Raw genomic sequence first — 15,222 nt, 5'->3', positions numbered from 1 at the left:
AATGTTTTCTAGTTTACAATTATTGGTTATACAGGCTTGCTTCACTGACACCTAACTATGACCCAAATCAGGTCCTAATCCATGCATGAGGCAGACTGTAAAGCATTAGAGAAATGTGAGTCATTATTATCCTTGAAGAGAGTGCTAGATTTCAGAAAACTTGGGTTTGAATCCCAGCTGTGTCATTTAACACCTGTATGGATAATAGACTGAAAGGTGGAAGATAATCTAATTCAACTACCTCATTTTACAGCTGAGGAAACTGTGGTTCAGGGTAATTAAATGATTGGCCCAAGTTGTGTAAGTACTAAGTGTCTAAACTATATAACCTCTAGATGAGACAGCATTTAAACTTCTTGTTCAATCTGTCCAACTTTTCATGACCCCATTCAGTGTTTTCTTGGCAAAGTCACTGGAGTGGTTTGCCATTTTCTTCTCATTTTACAGATGAGGATACTGAGGCAAATAGAGTTAAGTGACTTACTCAGGCTCAGACAGCTTATAAGTCTCTGAGCTGGATTTGAACTCTGGGATTCCTGACTCCGGGCTTGGTGTTCTGTCTATTGGACCACATAGGTACCCAGTGGTTATCTGAACTAGCCAGCTCTAAATCTGTAGAATGTAAGTTACCCCCAGAGCAGGAAGTGTTTAATTCTTGTAGTTTTAGTTCTAAAGTGCCTGGCCAAGGCAGGACTTGAACTTGGGTACTCTGACTAAAAAGCTTTTCCTACCCTACAGTACAGCCACTGGACAAGTAATATAATTGTTCTCTAGACTTCAGTTTCTTAATATAGAAGATGAAGCATAGAGAAGACACATATGTATATAATGTTGTGTATGTAGAAGACTACTTAGATCTCTAAATCCTCTTCTAGCACCAAATCTTTAGAATGTAAGCTCTGGGAAGGCAGGGTCTTTCATTTGGGCTGTTTTATCTCTAGTACCAAGCATAGTGCCTGGAGCATATTAGTAAAATAATAACTATTAGTTGGTTAATTGATGATCAGCACCTTGCTATGGAAAATACTCAATATACTTTTATAAAGATCATAATCCCATTTTCCTTGTCTTGATTACATTTGCCCAACTTCCAAGAACTCAGTGCACTCTGAAGCCTGGGGCCCAAAGGGATTCATTCCATGATTCAAACAAGGCCAACAACTAAATCAGCACGCTGGCCAAAAATAGCAGGGATTTCCTGACTCATGGTGCAAATTTGTGTCCCTACCACACTCCATCTTAAAAAAAACAAACAAACCAAAAAACCCAACCAAGCAACAAAGAAAAAACAAAACAAAAAAACTCCACTAAAATAAATTCTTCAGAGTCACCTCACACGGTTCTCCCTTTATTATCTCTAGCTAGCCCCAACCATCTTTCCTGCTCCCCATCCAACACTTTCTACCTAGGTGACCCTGGGCAAGTCACAACCTCTCTTGGCCCCATTGTAAATGGAGGTGGGAAGATTGGATTGGATGTCTTCCAAGATCCCTTCCAGCTTGGGATGCTCCTTATCCCGGGCTCTCTATCCACTCTCCCTTTTTTTCCCACCCTCCACTCCCAACTCTACCTCTTCTATCTACTGCTCTACTTCAGAGTCCACAGTGTTAGGCGCCCAGTGTTTGGATCCCCCAAAAGAAGATAAACTCACTTTCCCATCCGAGTGCCTCTGCATGGACCAGGTTTCCATCTTACTCAGGGAATAGGACACAAATAGAGATGTTTGGGAAATATTCTATTGAATCTCTGGTCCAGTTCCTTCTTTGGATTCGGAATGTGAGCGAAAGAGGGAGAGAAAGGTGGGGGAAATTATTTTGTTCAAAGAAAGAAAAAGCGAAAGGAAGCGTTGAAGTGGCTCTGGGTGGCAGCAGAAGACGGGAATGCCAGCGGGGCTGGGCAGGACACTCGTTGCCTCCCTCGAGCCCTGGGAACCCCAACTCTGGCTGGGGCTCTTTCTCTTGGGCCACTAGAATGTGCTTCCAGGGCAGCCGACGCCGCGAAAAAGGAAGAGGAGGCGACAGCAGAGGAGGCGGGGATGTCGCGGGAGCCGGGGCTTCCCCCAGCGGCGGCAGCTGCAACGGCGGCAGGCTGGAGGAATCCCCCCTCCAGGCTGGCGGCGGTGACCTGGGGGCACACGGGCAGCGCGCTGGGCAGACGGCGACGCCCCAACGGCTGTGCACTTGGGCTTTGCAGTCCGGCTGGCCAGCGGCTCTGGTTACCACCCCCTTGAACCGGAACCTTTTGCAAAAGGCAGCTCGGGGCCGCTGCAGCCGCTGCTACTGCTCCAACTCCTGCTGCTGCTCCCGCAGCCGCAGCCGCCACCGCCGCGGACTTTAACGAGCTCGGGCAGAGATTGTGCCAAGGCCGGGAGGCGCGCCCCAGCCCCGGGCCGGGCCATAGCTGCGGCGTGATGACTTAGGCGCCGCCACCGTTGCAGCCACACGCGCGCGCGCGTGTGTGAGTGTGAGTGTGCGTGCGTGCATATGTGTGTGTGAGTGTGTGAGAGAGTGAGTGAGTGGTCGGGGTCTTCCTTCCCCTCGCTGCACCGCGGAGCCAGCTAGGACGTGCTTTCGTGCAGAGGCCGGTTGGATGAGCCATTGGGGAGAGAAGCGAGCGTGTGCGACCGCGGCTGCTGACAGGGAAGCCGCCTCCACCTCCTCTTCCTCCTCTTCCTCCGCCTCCTGGTCCTCCGCCTCCTCCTCCGGCTCCCCGTTGTTGTCTCCTCCTCCGCCGCCCATGGCTAGGCACCGCCGCCGCCGCCGCTGCTGCCCCTGCTGCAGCTGCTGACCCGGGCAGCTGGGCTGCGGCTTGCATCCTCCCCAACCCCCCCACCCCCCCAGGCAGGGAGCGAGAGCCGCGCACCTCCTCCTCCCTCCCCACCCTATCCCTAACCCCGACCCTACCCTCTTTGCCCTGCATCCCTTCCCTCCTCTGCCCCCGCCCCTTTACCCTGCACCCCTATCCCCGGGGGGGCTGGGGAAGTGGTGGAAGGAGAAAGCCAGGGGAGAAAGAATTGGGGAGGCCAGTGAAGATGGGGAACACTACGTCTTGCTGTGTGTCGTCCAGCCCCAAGCTTAGGAGAAATGCCCACTCTCGGCTGGAATCCTATCGGCCCGATACCGAGCTGAGCCGGGAGGACACAGGCTGCAACCTGCAACACATTAGCGACCGAGAGAACATTGATGGTGAGTACGAGATGGAGAGAGAGAATTCCGTGTGTTTTGTTTGTGCATGTGCGTGTGTGCGTGTGTGCGTGTGTGTGTGTGTGTGTGTGTGTGTGTGTGTGTGTGTGTGTCTCGGTTGTGTAGGTTTCTCTGCGTTGTGTGTGCGCGCGCTCCCGTCTCGTGTCCTGGAAAGGGAGTCAAGAACTCGAATTGGGCTCTTGGGGAGAGTGGCTATGGGAAGGGGGGGATCTATTTTGGCCTTACTTCCCTCCCCTTCCAACTTCTCTCCTGTGCCTCGAGAGTTAAACCCCAAATCCAAGGATGAGGCGAGGGATGGATATCATTCTCAACGTTCCTTTCTCTCTGGTTCTAACTGTATGGCAACTCCGAATGGTTTCCGTCCCTTTATGAGTTTATGCCCTCTCGAGTGAATTCTTTGCTCAACTGAGACACTAGCATTTATTAACTATGGTTCTAATGTTGGAAATCGGTGTTCTGGATCTCTTGGGGGAGCGGTCTGATGGGTGCTGCTGCATCTGTGCAGCTGGTTTGTTCTGAAGTTTGGAGCAGTGAGTGACAGGGAAAAAGAAAAAAAAAACAAACCAAACTTTCCTGACCGGATACCTCATTGAACGTCCTATCTAGACAGCCTGGGTATTACGTTAGGCTGTGGGCCTCAGTGACAGCCATCCCGCCTTCTTTTTCTGAGATGATGGAACAAGTGAGAGCTGTCAAACCTTAGAGATGGCAGTTTTGGCTTCATTTATTTATTTAGCTTTGGGTAACCACATTATATTCCTGGGGAAGAGAGGATGAGAAAAATGAGTGCACTGGGTGAAATCTCTTTCCATTGCTCCAAGGTAATGAATAAATGTTGGGGGTAGGTGAGGGTGGCCATCTCTCATTTTGGAGTCATAGTTATTGAAGAGCGCCTCCCAGTTACAGTACAGTTGGACTCCTGGTGTGTTGTACACTTCGACTAATCAGACACTAAAAATGGACTGCACTTGTCAGCCTGCCTGACCTGGTTTCATGTTAGTTGCTGTTTCCCCCCACCTCGTGGTAAATGCTTAAAAAGAATCAGCAAAACCTTTCTCTTCAGTCTGCACTATAATACTAGAACTACAAATTATATACTCTTCTTTGGAACATTTTCAGGAATATTAGGCGATTAGGAGAGAAATTTGGATTAAATCATATAATGACTTTACTTAAAATAATACCATAAAAAGGAGCTTATGTATTGAGTTATATTCTCTTTCTATGGAATTGTGACTCTAGTCTGGCACACTGCTTTGGTTTCAGTATAGAAGTTGGAAGAAATAATGCCCTGATTGTTGCCCCTTCTTAATGATTAACCATTGGCTTTATTCTTTCTATCATCGCCAGCCCTTGACTCTTAGCAGGGAATATTCAGTAAGAGGTTAGTTTACATTTTTAGTTGAAGAGTCTTTAAGTAAAAATTTTGAGTATTTTTAGCCTTTCATAAAACTTGCAGCCAGAAATTTCTTGATTCTTTGCTTTTGCCAAGAATCTTCTGTTTGATTGGCCCTGTTAACTGTTCTATACAAGTTCCTTGTGTTGGCATGAAAGAAAGTACTGATGAGGCAAAAGTGTGTACTTTCTCTCTTGTAATAATCCAATTCCTGTCTGTTTGATAATGGAGCATTGACTCTAGTGTTAAGACAGTGGAAAACCCAATTTAAGCAGCACAAAAGGAATTCTTATTTTCCCATCACATGGTAAGACTGACATAATCTAATTCTTAGACATGGCAACTTTCTTCAGTTCTATAGGATAGATCACAACCTTAAAAACTTTCAGGCTTGCCTTCCCCTGACCTTGGGTTGTAGATGGGTGTTGAGGTTGAAACATACATTGTTTCCAAGTTTATAAGATTGTTGTGGAATACTATTATCCAATACCTTACATTAGACCTGTATACAGTTCCATGTTTGGGAAGGATTTTTATGTAATTCTCATGAGCTTTCATTCTGTGGAGTTTTTCATCTCAAATGATAGATTTGCCTATATACAGAAGGGAGAGATTTTTTAGAAAGTGGTTATGTAGAGATGTCTATAATAAGAAAACAGAAAAAAGTAATTGTAACCAGCTCTTTGGTGCAACAGCTTGGAAAGATTTTGTGGGAACAATAGAACAGTATCATATATATATATTTTTTTCTTTTGCAAGAGTTGAAGTTTCAGTTGGTATGTATCCTGGAGCAGGAGGGAGGGAAGGGATATTTGGAAATCTCTTGATTTTGTTTTTGAGAGTTTGGGATAATTTGAGTGATAGCTGAGTGGATTATAGAAAGTTTTGTTGTTTCAAGAGGAATGGCTGTCTGGGGTGGGAACAGTTATCTGGCTAGAGGCTTCTCCTTAGTGATAGCATCACTGCAGTACTGTATAATTCCTGACTGAGGCTCCTCAGATGATGCCATTCTAATCCCAGAAATGCTAATTCACTCCTTAAACAATGTTCTGTCATTCTCCCAAAATCTGATTCAGTAAGTAATACTAACAGGATTTACTCACTCTATTGAGCTTTCCTGGCTGCCCCATCTTCCCAACTGAAGGTTAGAAATAAGACCACTGGTTTGTTTAGATTGGGTTAGAGTTTGGCCTAACTCCTGAGCTAGCTGTGCTGATTTGCTTTTCAAAGTCAGAAGCTGATGAGTTAACATTTTTGAATTCCACCAGCAGTCAAATGAAGTAGCTGGGCAATTCCAGTTTTCTTTTAATAGTAGCAAAAACTGCTTTCTTAAAGCAAATACTGCTTCTTAAAGTATATGAGTTTGGGGGGTATAGCAGCATGGCTGGAAGTTTAGGGTTCTCTGGGATATAGCAAAAACATATTAATGGATCATTTTGAGTTTATTGTATGGAGCTCTGCAGCAGCAAAAATCATGTCTACTTTATTAAATGTGTTTCATGTGGTGTCCCCAACAGTACTCCCTGCTTCTGCCTGTTTAATATACCTTAATATTTATGAAGATTCTCATAGGACAGCTGCTTTTATTAAAGTTAAAAAACATTCCCATCACAAACTACTGAATTTTTCACAATTCTTTTTTGGAAGAGAAGGCTCCCTTTCCGGTTATTATAATATTGATAACATCTTGCATTCATGTAGTGCTTTTTCTCCCCTTTAAAATCTTGTTTTATATCTGAACTAACCCTTATGAGACAGGATTACTTTCTTCTCATTCTGCAGATGACATACAAAGAAGCCTATGATTGGTTCTTAATAGAATTCTTAAAGCTAGGGGGGACCTTCAAAGTCATCTGTATATTTTACTGATGGGGAAACTGAGTCTTAAAAATAGAGATGATCTGCTATCTTAGGTCACATGATTGTTTTAATGCCAGGGCCAAAGTTAGGAAGGGGATACCTTAACTCAGGATTGAATGCTCTTTCTACCATATCCCCAGGGTGATGAAGCTAGTTAGTGGAAGATGAGGTATTAAAACTTAGTCTTCTTGGCTACCTGCCTTCTGCTCTTTAAACCATGCTGTCATGCTGGAAGTATGTCTTGGCTTGCAGTTCAGCATTATCTTTTTGACTGACTATTTTTGAGGCAGTGTAGCTGTTTAATAGAGGGCTAGCCATGGAGCCAGGAAAATTGGGATTTAAGTTCTATCTTGGACTCATTCAAGCTGTATTGCCAATGGCAAGATAATTAGCCCCTCTGAAGTCCAGGCAGCTGTCTAAAACTATAAATGATAGATCAGTTGCTCATCTCCATTAGTAGAGGTCAGAGATGTAAGGTCCTGCATGAGGAATAACTAGAATTTCCATACTGATGAAATAATAGGTATTGATCAAACATACATACATATGTATATAAACTTATGGGTGTAGACATGTAACATATCTACATACATACTATATATGTGGATGGATCTGTATAGTCTCTTGAAGGAGACAGATGCCCACAAAATGCAAAATAATAGCTGAAAGATTTTTGTTTTTTTTTTCAGACTAAAGACCTGGGGGAAGATTAAAGAAGAGCTCTTTAAATAATATTTCTGCCTTCATTAAAGGAGTCTTCTGATGGCTAAACATACTCTGTTGTAGATTTTGGGGGGGAAAGCAAAGAATAGCCCCTTATGTTTTTATAAACATATTTTTTTGGTGCTCTTCACCTAAAAAACCTGACTAGAAAGTTTGGAAGTGTAGCAGCTGAAAATTGAATGTACTTCCTGGTGATTTCTTTAAGTAGCAGGTAGAATGGACCTTTGTCTTAAGGAGAGATTCAGTATATTTAGCTTTCAATGAAAGGAGCTTAAGCTTCTCTCTGAGGCTTAATGGACAACATGGGTATAGTGGAAAGGATGCTGAACTGGAAATCAGGAGACCTGGGCTCTATTTCTGTTCCCCACTTGCCTCCTCCACCCTAATAACCAGCCTTGTGGCCTTGGGACACCCTACTTGACCTTTCTGCCCTAGAGTCCTCAACTATTAAAAAAGGTTGGACTGGATGGCCTTTGAGATCCATAGCTTTAAAATAATTGTATCCTTGTTGTAGATGTATACAAGAATGTTGGATTTCCTCATTCTCACCATTCATTTCATTCTTATCTCTTACTCAGTTATGTTATCGTGAGTTTCATATAATATTAGAATAAAGAATAGGGAAGAGAAACCTTCTATTGCTGTTTGAATGGGGCTTGGCTAGTGTGTTTGTAGTGCCAGTTATAGTTGTGTCCATGCCTTTAGGTCTTTTGTTTCAAGGTCACTTACTGACTATCTATTATGTGTAAGACTCTATGGAGGATTAGAGAATGAGTGAAACACTGGCCTGGCCAGTTCCTTAGGTTAACAACTAGCTGGCTCATTTGAAGATATGACTGTGAGACTTACTTCCCTGCCTGTATTGGTGGGTGGTGAGGCAGGGCAGAGAGCCTCCTTTAGTGACATAGCTGGAACAGATGAGACCTAGCCAAAGTGCACCCTCTTCTCAGCCTCTGCTTTGGGGAATCTGTAGGTTACTTCAAGACACAAAATCTTTCTTGATCCCCCTTGCAGGTATATGTCTCCTCTCCCTCCCAAATGACATTGTATATATTTTCTATTTACATGTATGCGTTCCTGTTGCTTTTCATCCTAGTAGAATGTAAGCTCCTTAAGTCAAGGGCTTCCTTCCTTTCCTCCTTATCTCTCCCTCTCCCTCTCTTCTCTCTCTCTCTCTCTCTCTCTCTCTCTCTCTCTCTCTCTCTCTCTCTCTCTCTCTCTCTCTCTCTCTCTCTCTCTCTCTCTCTTTCCCTCTTCCTCTCCCTCTCCCTCTCTTTCTTTCCCTTTCCCTCTCACTCATTTGTAATCGTAGGGTACTGCCTGGTTCATAAGTGCTTGCCAAAGTGAGTTGAATGAAAAGTCCAGGGAAAATGTGGTGAGCCCAAATGAGTTAAGACCCTTATTTATGCCTTCTTGGAAGTTTTGGGTCCTGTCACAAAGCAGAAATCTAAGGTCTTTAAGAAAGACTTTTTTCTGAATCCAGAGGAATGATGGTGTATTGTAACACAGTGGGGGGGGGGGGGGGCAGACTCCAGCTGAGAAGCCATGTAGAAGCTGGTGCTTTTCTTTGACCTCAGCCAGAGAGGTAGCCCTTAGGATTGAGCTCTGAAAATGAAACCAAAGAGAGGCTTGACAATACAAACAAAAAATGATTTTCAGGAAACCTGTGGAAATTGAAACTAACAAGTCCAGCCCTGCATTAGTGAATTGGCCCTATTACTAGGTAAAAATATCAACGTGGGACATCAGCAAGCAAAGGCAGATTCCTTTTTGGTGGGGATATAGGTGGCTTATTTTTTATCCTAAGTACCTGTTGTTATGTGAGAGTAAACTATCTTTCTCAATTCTTGTTAGGTCCCTCTAGCCCCTCTAGCCAGTAATGCTAATAAATCTCTGTTGAACTCTCTTTATGGAATGTCAGTCTTGTGTTAACTTTTCAGTGCTTGGTGGGCAGGCCCTAACTATGATCTGTTTTTCAAGGTGATTTATTGGCTAAGGGGATGTTGGTAGTTCATTTTCTTTAAGATAGGTTTGTGGGAATTCTTGCCTACACTCTGGGGCTCTAAAAGTTCCATAAAAACAATAACCTGGCTATTAGCATCAAAGGTAGAGGGGATGCCTACAGAATCTATCCATCCTCCTGAGACAGTGTATGACCTCAGAATTGCTATATTGGATAAATTTCTATTTAGAAAATTTTGCTCTCCTATTTTAGTTGGGACTTGGTGTTGCTACTTGGGACTTTCCAGCCTTTTGAAGATCGGCTACAAATGTATACTTTAGACAAATAATGATTTGTGGTGAGCAAGTTTCTTAATGTTGGGTTTATGTATTTTATTCTTTAATCACTAGGAAGAGAATGAGTTAATGCTTTTTTAAATTTTATTAAATTTTATTTTTTTTGGTGGATCGTTGCATCTTCTGATACTTTTCTAACAAAGTGATCTGACCTGATTTAATTTTGGGAAAAATTTAGTCAAAAGAATTGAATGCTTGGATAGGAAAGGGAATAGAAATGTTAATATCACAATCTTTTCTTCTTCTTCTGTTTTATTTTCTTTAATAAACAGAAATCTAGTTTCTCTCCCTCCCATTCTAGCCACATTTGGGGGGGGGGGAAATGGATTCCTTGTAACAGATATTCATAGTTGAGTAAAACAAATTTCCTTATTGGCTATGTTCAAAAAAGATGTTTTCAAGATGATCTCCCCAAAACCTTGAAAGACTTATATGAAGTGATGAAATGTGAAGTGGGCAGAACCAAGAGAATGTTGGACACAGTGACAACAATAGTGAATGATGAATAATGATGAATGACTTAACCATTGTCAATAAGGTGAAGATCCAGGACTCATAAAGAAAAAGGATATCCATCACCACCACAGAAGGTACAGATGGAGTTCAAATGTGAATTGAAGCATACTTCACTTTATTTCCTCCACGAATTTTTCTCTAGTGTAAGCAATGTGGATCTTGTGTCACAATATGGCAAACATGGGAATATGTATTATATGATAACATATGCACAACCTATATCATATTAGCTGACTTATTGAAGAAGGAGGAGAGAGAGGTAGGAGGGAGAGAGAGAACATGGGTTGCAAAATGTCAAAATGAGTATTAAAATTTTTATTGACATAAAATCTGAAAAAAATTAAAAACAAAAATGATATGCTTCATTCTGATACTCTTTGTCACCTCTGTAGGAAGTGGAGAGTGTAGTTCATCATTGGTCCTCTGGATTCTGAAATGTAATCGAATAGATCAGAGTTTTTATTGCTTTTAAGTTTGTTCATTTTGGTAGTATTGTGATTATTGTATATAAACAGTGCTTCTGATTCTTTTTATTTTATTTTTCAACAATTTATAAAAATCTTAAAATTATTTGATTTTATAATGTTGTTACAGTGTAAATTATTATTCTGTTTCTGCTCACTTTACTCCGCATCAGTTGAAACAATCTTCTATGTCTCATTGAAATGACTTCCTTATTTTTTACATCATAATAACACTCCACATTTATATGATAACAGCTTATTCTGCTGTTCTTTGTTGGACATCCTCTTAGTTTCCAGTTTTTTGGTCATCATAAAAAGAGCTGCTATAAATATTCTTGCAGATATATGACCATTTCCTCTTTTTTGATCACTATTGGATATAGGATGAGTGGTACGTGCATCTGGGACAAAAAGTATGCATGAATTGTTTATAGAGATTTAGGGATTTTTAAGTTGAATTTTTGTAATGAACAGAAGTCTTTTCTCATTTTTTTGTTTGGCACCTCTGGGTTAGTGGAACCATGTGACACAAAGATTTGTGCAGTTTTTAGATTGAAAGGAATGAAAAAATATCCATCTGGCATGGAAGGAATGGCTTGACCTTACTGAAGAGTTAGTTTCGCATGTCTCGGTGAACTTACTCTTATAGACTTAAAGGGTTTGGTATTTTCCATAATTGGTTCATTGAGGAATTCATTCTTGTTCTACCTCAATCCAGGAATGCCACACAGGTTTAAAAATATAAGCAGTCAGTGTAAGTCCCAGCCAACATTTAAGCTTTATTTATTTTTTTAGCTTGAATGTAGTCTAAGGTCCTCTTTTGCTATTTGTATCATTTTTGTCTTATCTGATATCGTGTATGTGAGTGAGTGAGCAGGAGTGAGAGAAGGCGAGGAATGGGGGCTTGAACTTATTGTACTGCCTAATCATTTTGGAATGCTGTATAATTTGTCTCATCAGAAGCTGTATGAGCTTTAGTACAGCCAGACATTTTCTCACAGATGTGGCTTTTCCTGGTTGTTGGAGGTAGAAGATCTTCAAATTCTGAGTAAACTAAGAGAGGGCTTCAACTCTAGTAAGTTTATAATACATATCATTTTAGTTCCACAAGTTAGAAAACTATAGTGATCCTTAAATGAAAATTATGGTTGTGTTAGCATAGCAACCCATGAATACACACACTAAATATCAGCTGCTATTTAGAAAATAAAATCCCTGTATTTGTTAGAGTAAGAGGAACAGAAATCTTTAAATCATCACATTAACTAACATTTCAGATTTTATTATTGTTGTTCAGATTTATTAATTTATGGATGTAGAGAGCTTCTGGTGTGGAAATGCCTGCTAGTAATGTGGATCTGTCCATTTATACCTAACTTATTATATTGTCTGGCACTGGATTGCATGAGTAGTGTTTGTCAGGTAGCATGGAAGCCGGGCCTCCTTGACTTTGTATATGTGTAAGACTTTGAATATGGAATTCAGACTGGTGCAGGAAGAAAAACTAGAATTCCAATTCCCGTCCTAGATCATCCAAAAGTGTGTTGTATGTAGGTAGAGGTTGGAAAGGAACGAAAGTTGCTGTCAACCCTGCCTACCTGTTTGTGTTACAAGTTTCTAAAGTAATGAATGGAACTATGAAACCCGAAGCAAAGTTAAGTTTGTGAGCAATCTCTCCCTTCATTGTCAATGGAGGCAGAAGGGGGCTTCTTGGAATTTCCCCCTCTGCTTTGTAAGCCACAACATGGCAACTGTATTCTTGGCAGTTTCAGTGCTCATGCTTATGGGGCAGACACATTCAGGTTTTTTAAAGATTAGAGTTATAAATGACAAACCAACAATTGGATTTGATAAATTAGTATAAAAATATGTGTGTGTATACAGATGTGTGTGTATGTGACTTTTCTGTCTTCCGTTCTGCAAATGGACAACTTCCTCAACTTTATTATGTTCATATCAATAAGATTTTGCCTAGAAAGTCTCTTTCCATTAAATATGGGAGCAAGGGTCATTCTAGGGGATAGAGTAACCCCAAGCTATTATAAATTATATTGTATTATTTTCTTCTATTATTTCCTTCCAAATATCCCAGATTAATGACAAGGCTATTTATAGTCCATCTCCATCCTTGCTAAGGTTTGGTTGTGAAGGTAGTTTGAAAAAAGAGGAAATCCAGACATTATCTGAGAAATGGTAGCTTTGACAATGGCATTAATGCATGTCTTCTTGTGGCAATTGCTTTAAAGGAGATATTGCTTGCTTTGGTATGGAAGTTCTGGTTTGTTGATTTAATTATCATTCTCATTATTTAATAGGGCTAATGTATTGTTTTTATAATGTTTCAAGAATTGTTCATGGATATGTCATATCTCATTTTCCCGATGCATGAGTTTTCCTTCTCTGATTGTAATCCATTCATACTTCGTCATCCTAGGTGACTCTTGTCCATGGTCTTTCATAAATCAGTCTTAAATATACATGAATTTCACTGGATACTATCCTTAACATCTTCCCACCTTATATGGGTACCACTGTGGGACGTGATTGTCTATACAATATCCCTTGTCCTTTCCATGTTACCAGCTCACTTCTTTCAATGTATATGATTTAAAAAAAAAAATTTATAGCTTTACTATATATATGTAAAAATACACACACACACACATACACACACACACACACACACACACACACATATATTATGTTTCCTTTTTTTGTTCCCAGTTTGTAGCTTATTTATACCCACCACATATCCTTCCATTGATCTTTTGGTGACCTGAAGTTTAGATTCCTTGGAGTTTGTGGTTTTTCATGATTCCTATATTATTATAATACAGTATCACCAGAAGAACATTGGTGTTGTAAAGATGGGATTTTGTTTTGGAAAAAAAGATGTGATCATTGGAAAGTGCTGTGTAGTTTCCTAGATATCACATACACACACACACATCCCATGGGCTCTTTGGGCTGTTCATCTGATTGTATGCCAAAATTGCAACAAACATTAAAAAACCAAAAAAACACACAAAAAAACCTTTTAACCTTTATCTTCTGTCTTAGAATCGATACAAATACCAGGTCTGAGACAGAAGAGTGGTACGGACTAAACAATTGGAGTTAAGTGACTTGTCCAGGGTCACATAGCTAAGAAGTGTCTGAAGCCAGATTTGAACCTAGATCCCTTCCATACCAGGCCTGGTACTCTATCCACTGAGCCACCTAGCTGCCTTACAACAGCATTCTTTATTCACTTTGTTTTTAAGGTATAGAGAGTTAGTTTTAAATCTTTGAGGTGATTATGTATTTAATTTGGAAACTTCCAGATGATTTCTTGACCTGAAGTAAAAAGCATAGTCATCTGCAAATGAATTTCTGGGATAACTATCTAGAGGCTCCCTCTCCTATTTGAACTCTTAACTGTATGCATTTTGTAGCTGTGGCACATACCTTTGATGAATATGCCTTCCTGTATATTTTATATTAATAATCAAGGGTCATCTCTTTTCATCATGTCACTTGTGGAATCTCTTATGATTAAAAATGCCCTGTTAGAGGAAAGTTTTAAAGGGTGATGGGGATTTTTATTCAGTTGAATGAGATACTTTTTTAAATAATCAAATTACAAATGCAATGGAATGTACAATTCCCTATGCTTTGAATTTATATATGACACATAACAACACATTTCAGTGCACTAGAAAGTTTTCTGGATTTAAAGTTGGGGGAATATGAGTTTGATTCCCAGTCTTGCCATTTTGTGCCTCTGACCTCAGGCAAATCACTTAATCTCCATAGTCATCTGTAAAATGAAAACATTGATCTAGATAGTCTTAAAGTTCCCTTCTAGCTCCAAATTAGTTATTCAATGAATCTGAGTTGTTGAAAATAAAAACAAAACAAAACAAAACAACTAAATATGCAGTAATTCAGTACCTTGGATGAATCTATTTCTTTTGGAAGAAAGGGAAAAGTAAAGCTAATGAAGGTTTTTTTTTCTTTTTAAAAAATGTTTGAAAGCAACCCTGTTGTTTTCATTAATTCATTCACTTTTGTGAGACACATTCTCTTACTGTAACAAGGATATTTCTGATCCTTTGGCCACCTTAAGTACCCATGGTCACTTCCTGCCTTTATAAGGGGAGTCAGGAGGGTGATATGGTCTTGCCTGGTGGATTGGGTAAGACAGTGTTAAACAATAGAGCAATTCTTTTGTTTTGTTAGCTTGGTTATTTAAACTTGGCACTTTATTTTGCTGAGGCCTCTTTCCCCTTTATTTGCTTAGTAAAGGTTGTCTTTTTAGCCAGAGCAGGTCTATGAGATTGGGGGGATTTTCATCATCCAGAGGCTAATGGAAGCTACAAGGAAGAAGCTGCTGTCCCATTCATTTAAATTCAAGCCAACATTTTTAAAATCTCTCTTGTACAAGGTGCTTGGGGATACCAACACAAAAATGAAAACTTCTCTGCTCTTAAAGAGCTTGCATTCAACAAGGGAAGCAGACACATAACAGTTTGGGGGGAAATGAGGAGAAGAGTTGCTATCTAAACTGAGCTCGGAGAAAAAAGTGAGGAGGGAATGCTTTCAAGGCTTTGGGGGACAGCCTGTGAAAGAACTAGACTGTCATAGGCCTTTCAGGGTGGAATTCTGAGTTTGGGCAATAACAGATAGATAAGGTTTTCTGGAACATAGAATATGTAAATGGGAGTGGTGCGAAGTCTGGAAAGGTAATTTGAAGGTAGAAACCATAGGTACACATTAAAGA

The 15,222-nt window shown here is 40.6% G+C and overlaps 1 protein-coding gene across 3 annotated transcripts in view; it reads left to right on the top strand.

The window, feature by feature from the left end:
- The first annotated feature begins 2,947 nt into the window (after positions 1–2,947).
- CCNY (cyclin Y) overlaps positions 2,948–15,222 on the top strand; it is a 306,063-nt gene continuing 293,788 nt past the window's right edge. For all 3 annotated transcript variants that reach the window (XR_008912391.1, XM_007504712.3, XM_001365891.4), the window contains exon 1: positions 2,948–3,185. Coding sequence is in view for 2 of the 3 variants with exons in the window: in XM_007504712.3 (XP_007504774.1) it covers positions 3,032–3,185 (154 nt within the window). In the remaining variant the exon portion in view is untranslated. The remainder of the gene's footprint in view (positions 3,186–15,222) is intronic.

The sequence above is a fragment of the Monodelphis domestica genome, chromosome 5 (assembly GCF_027887165.1).
Source record: "Monodelphis domestica isolate mMonDom1 chromosome 5, mMonDom1.pri, whole genome shotgun sequence".
Taxonomy (NCBI): domain Eukaryota; kingdom Metazoa; phylum Chordata; class Mammalia; order Didelphimorphia; family Didelphidae; genus Monodelphis; species Monodelphis domestica.
The sequence above is the reverse complement of the archived record's forward strand: the minus strand, read 5'-3'. Positions and strand labels throughout refer to the sequence as shown.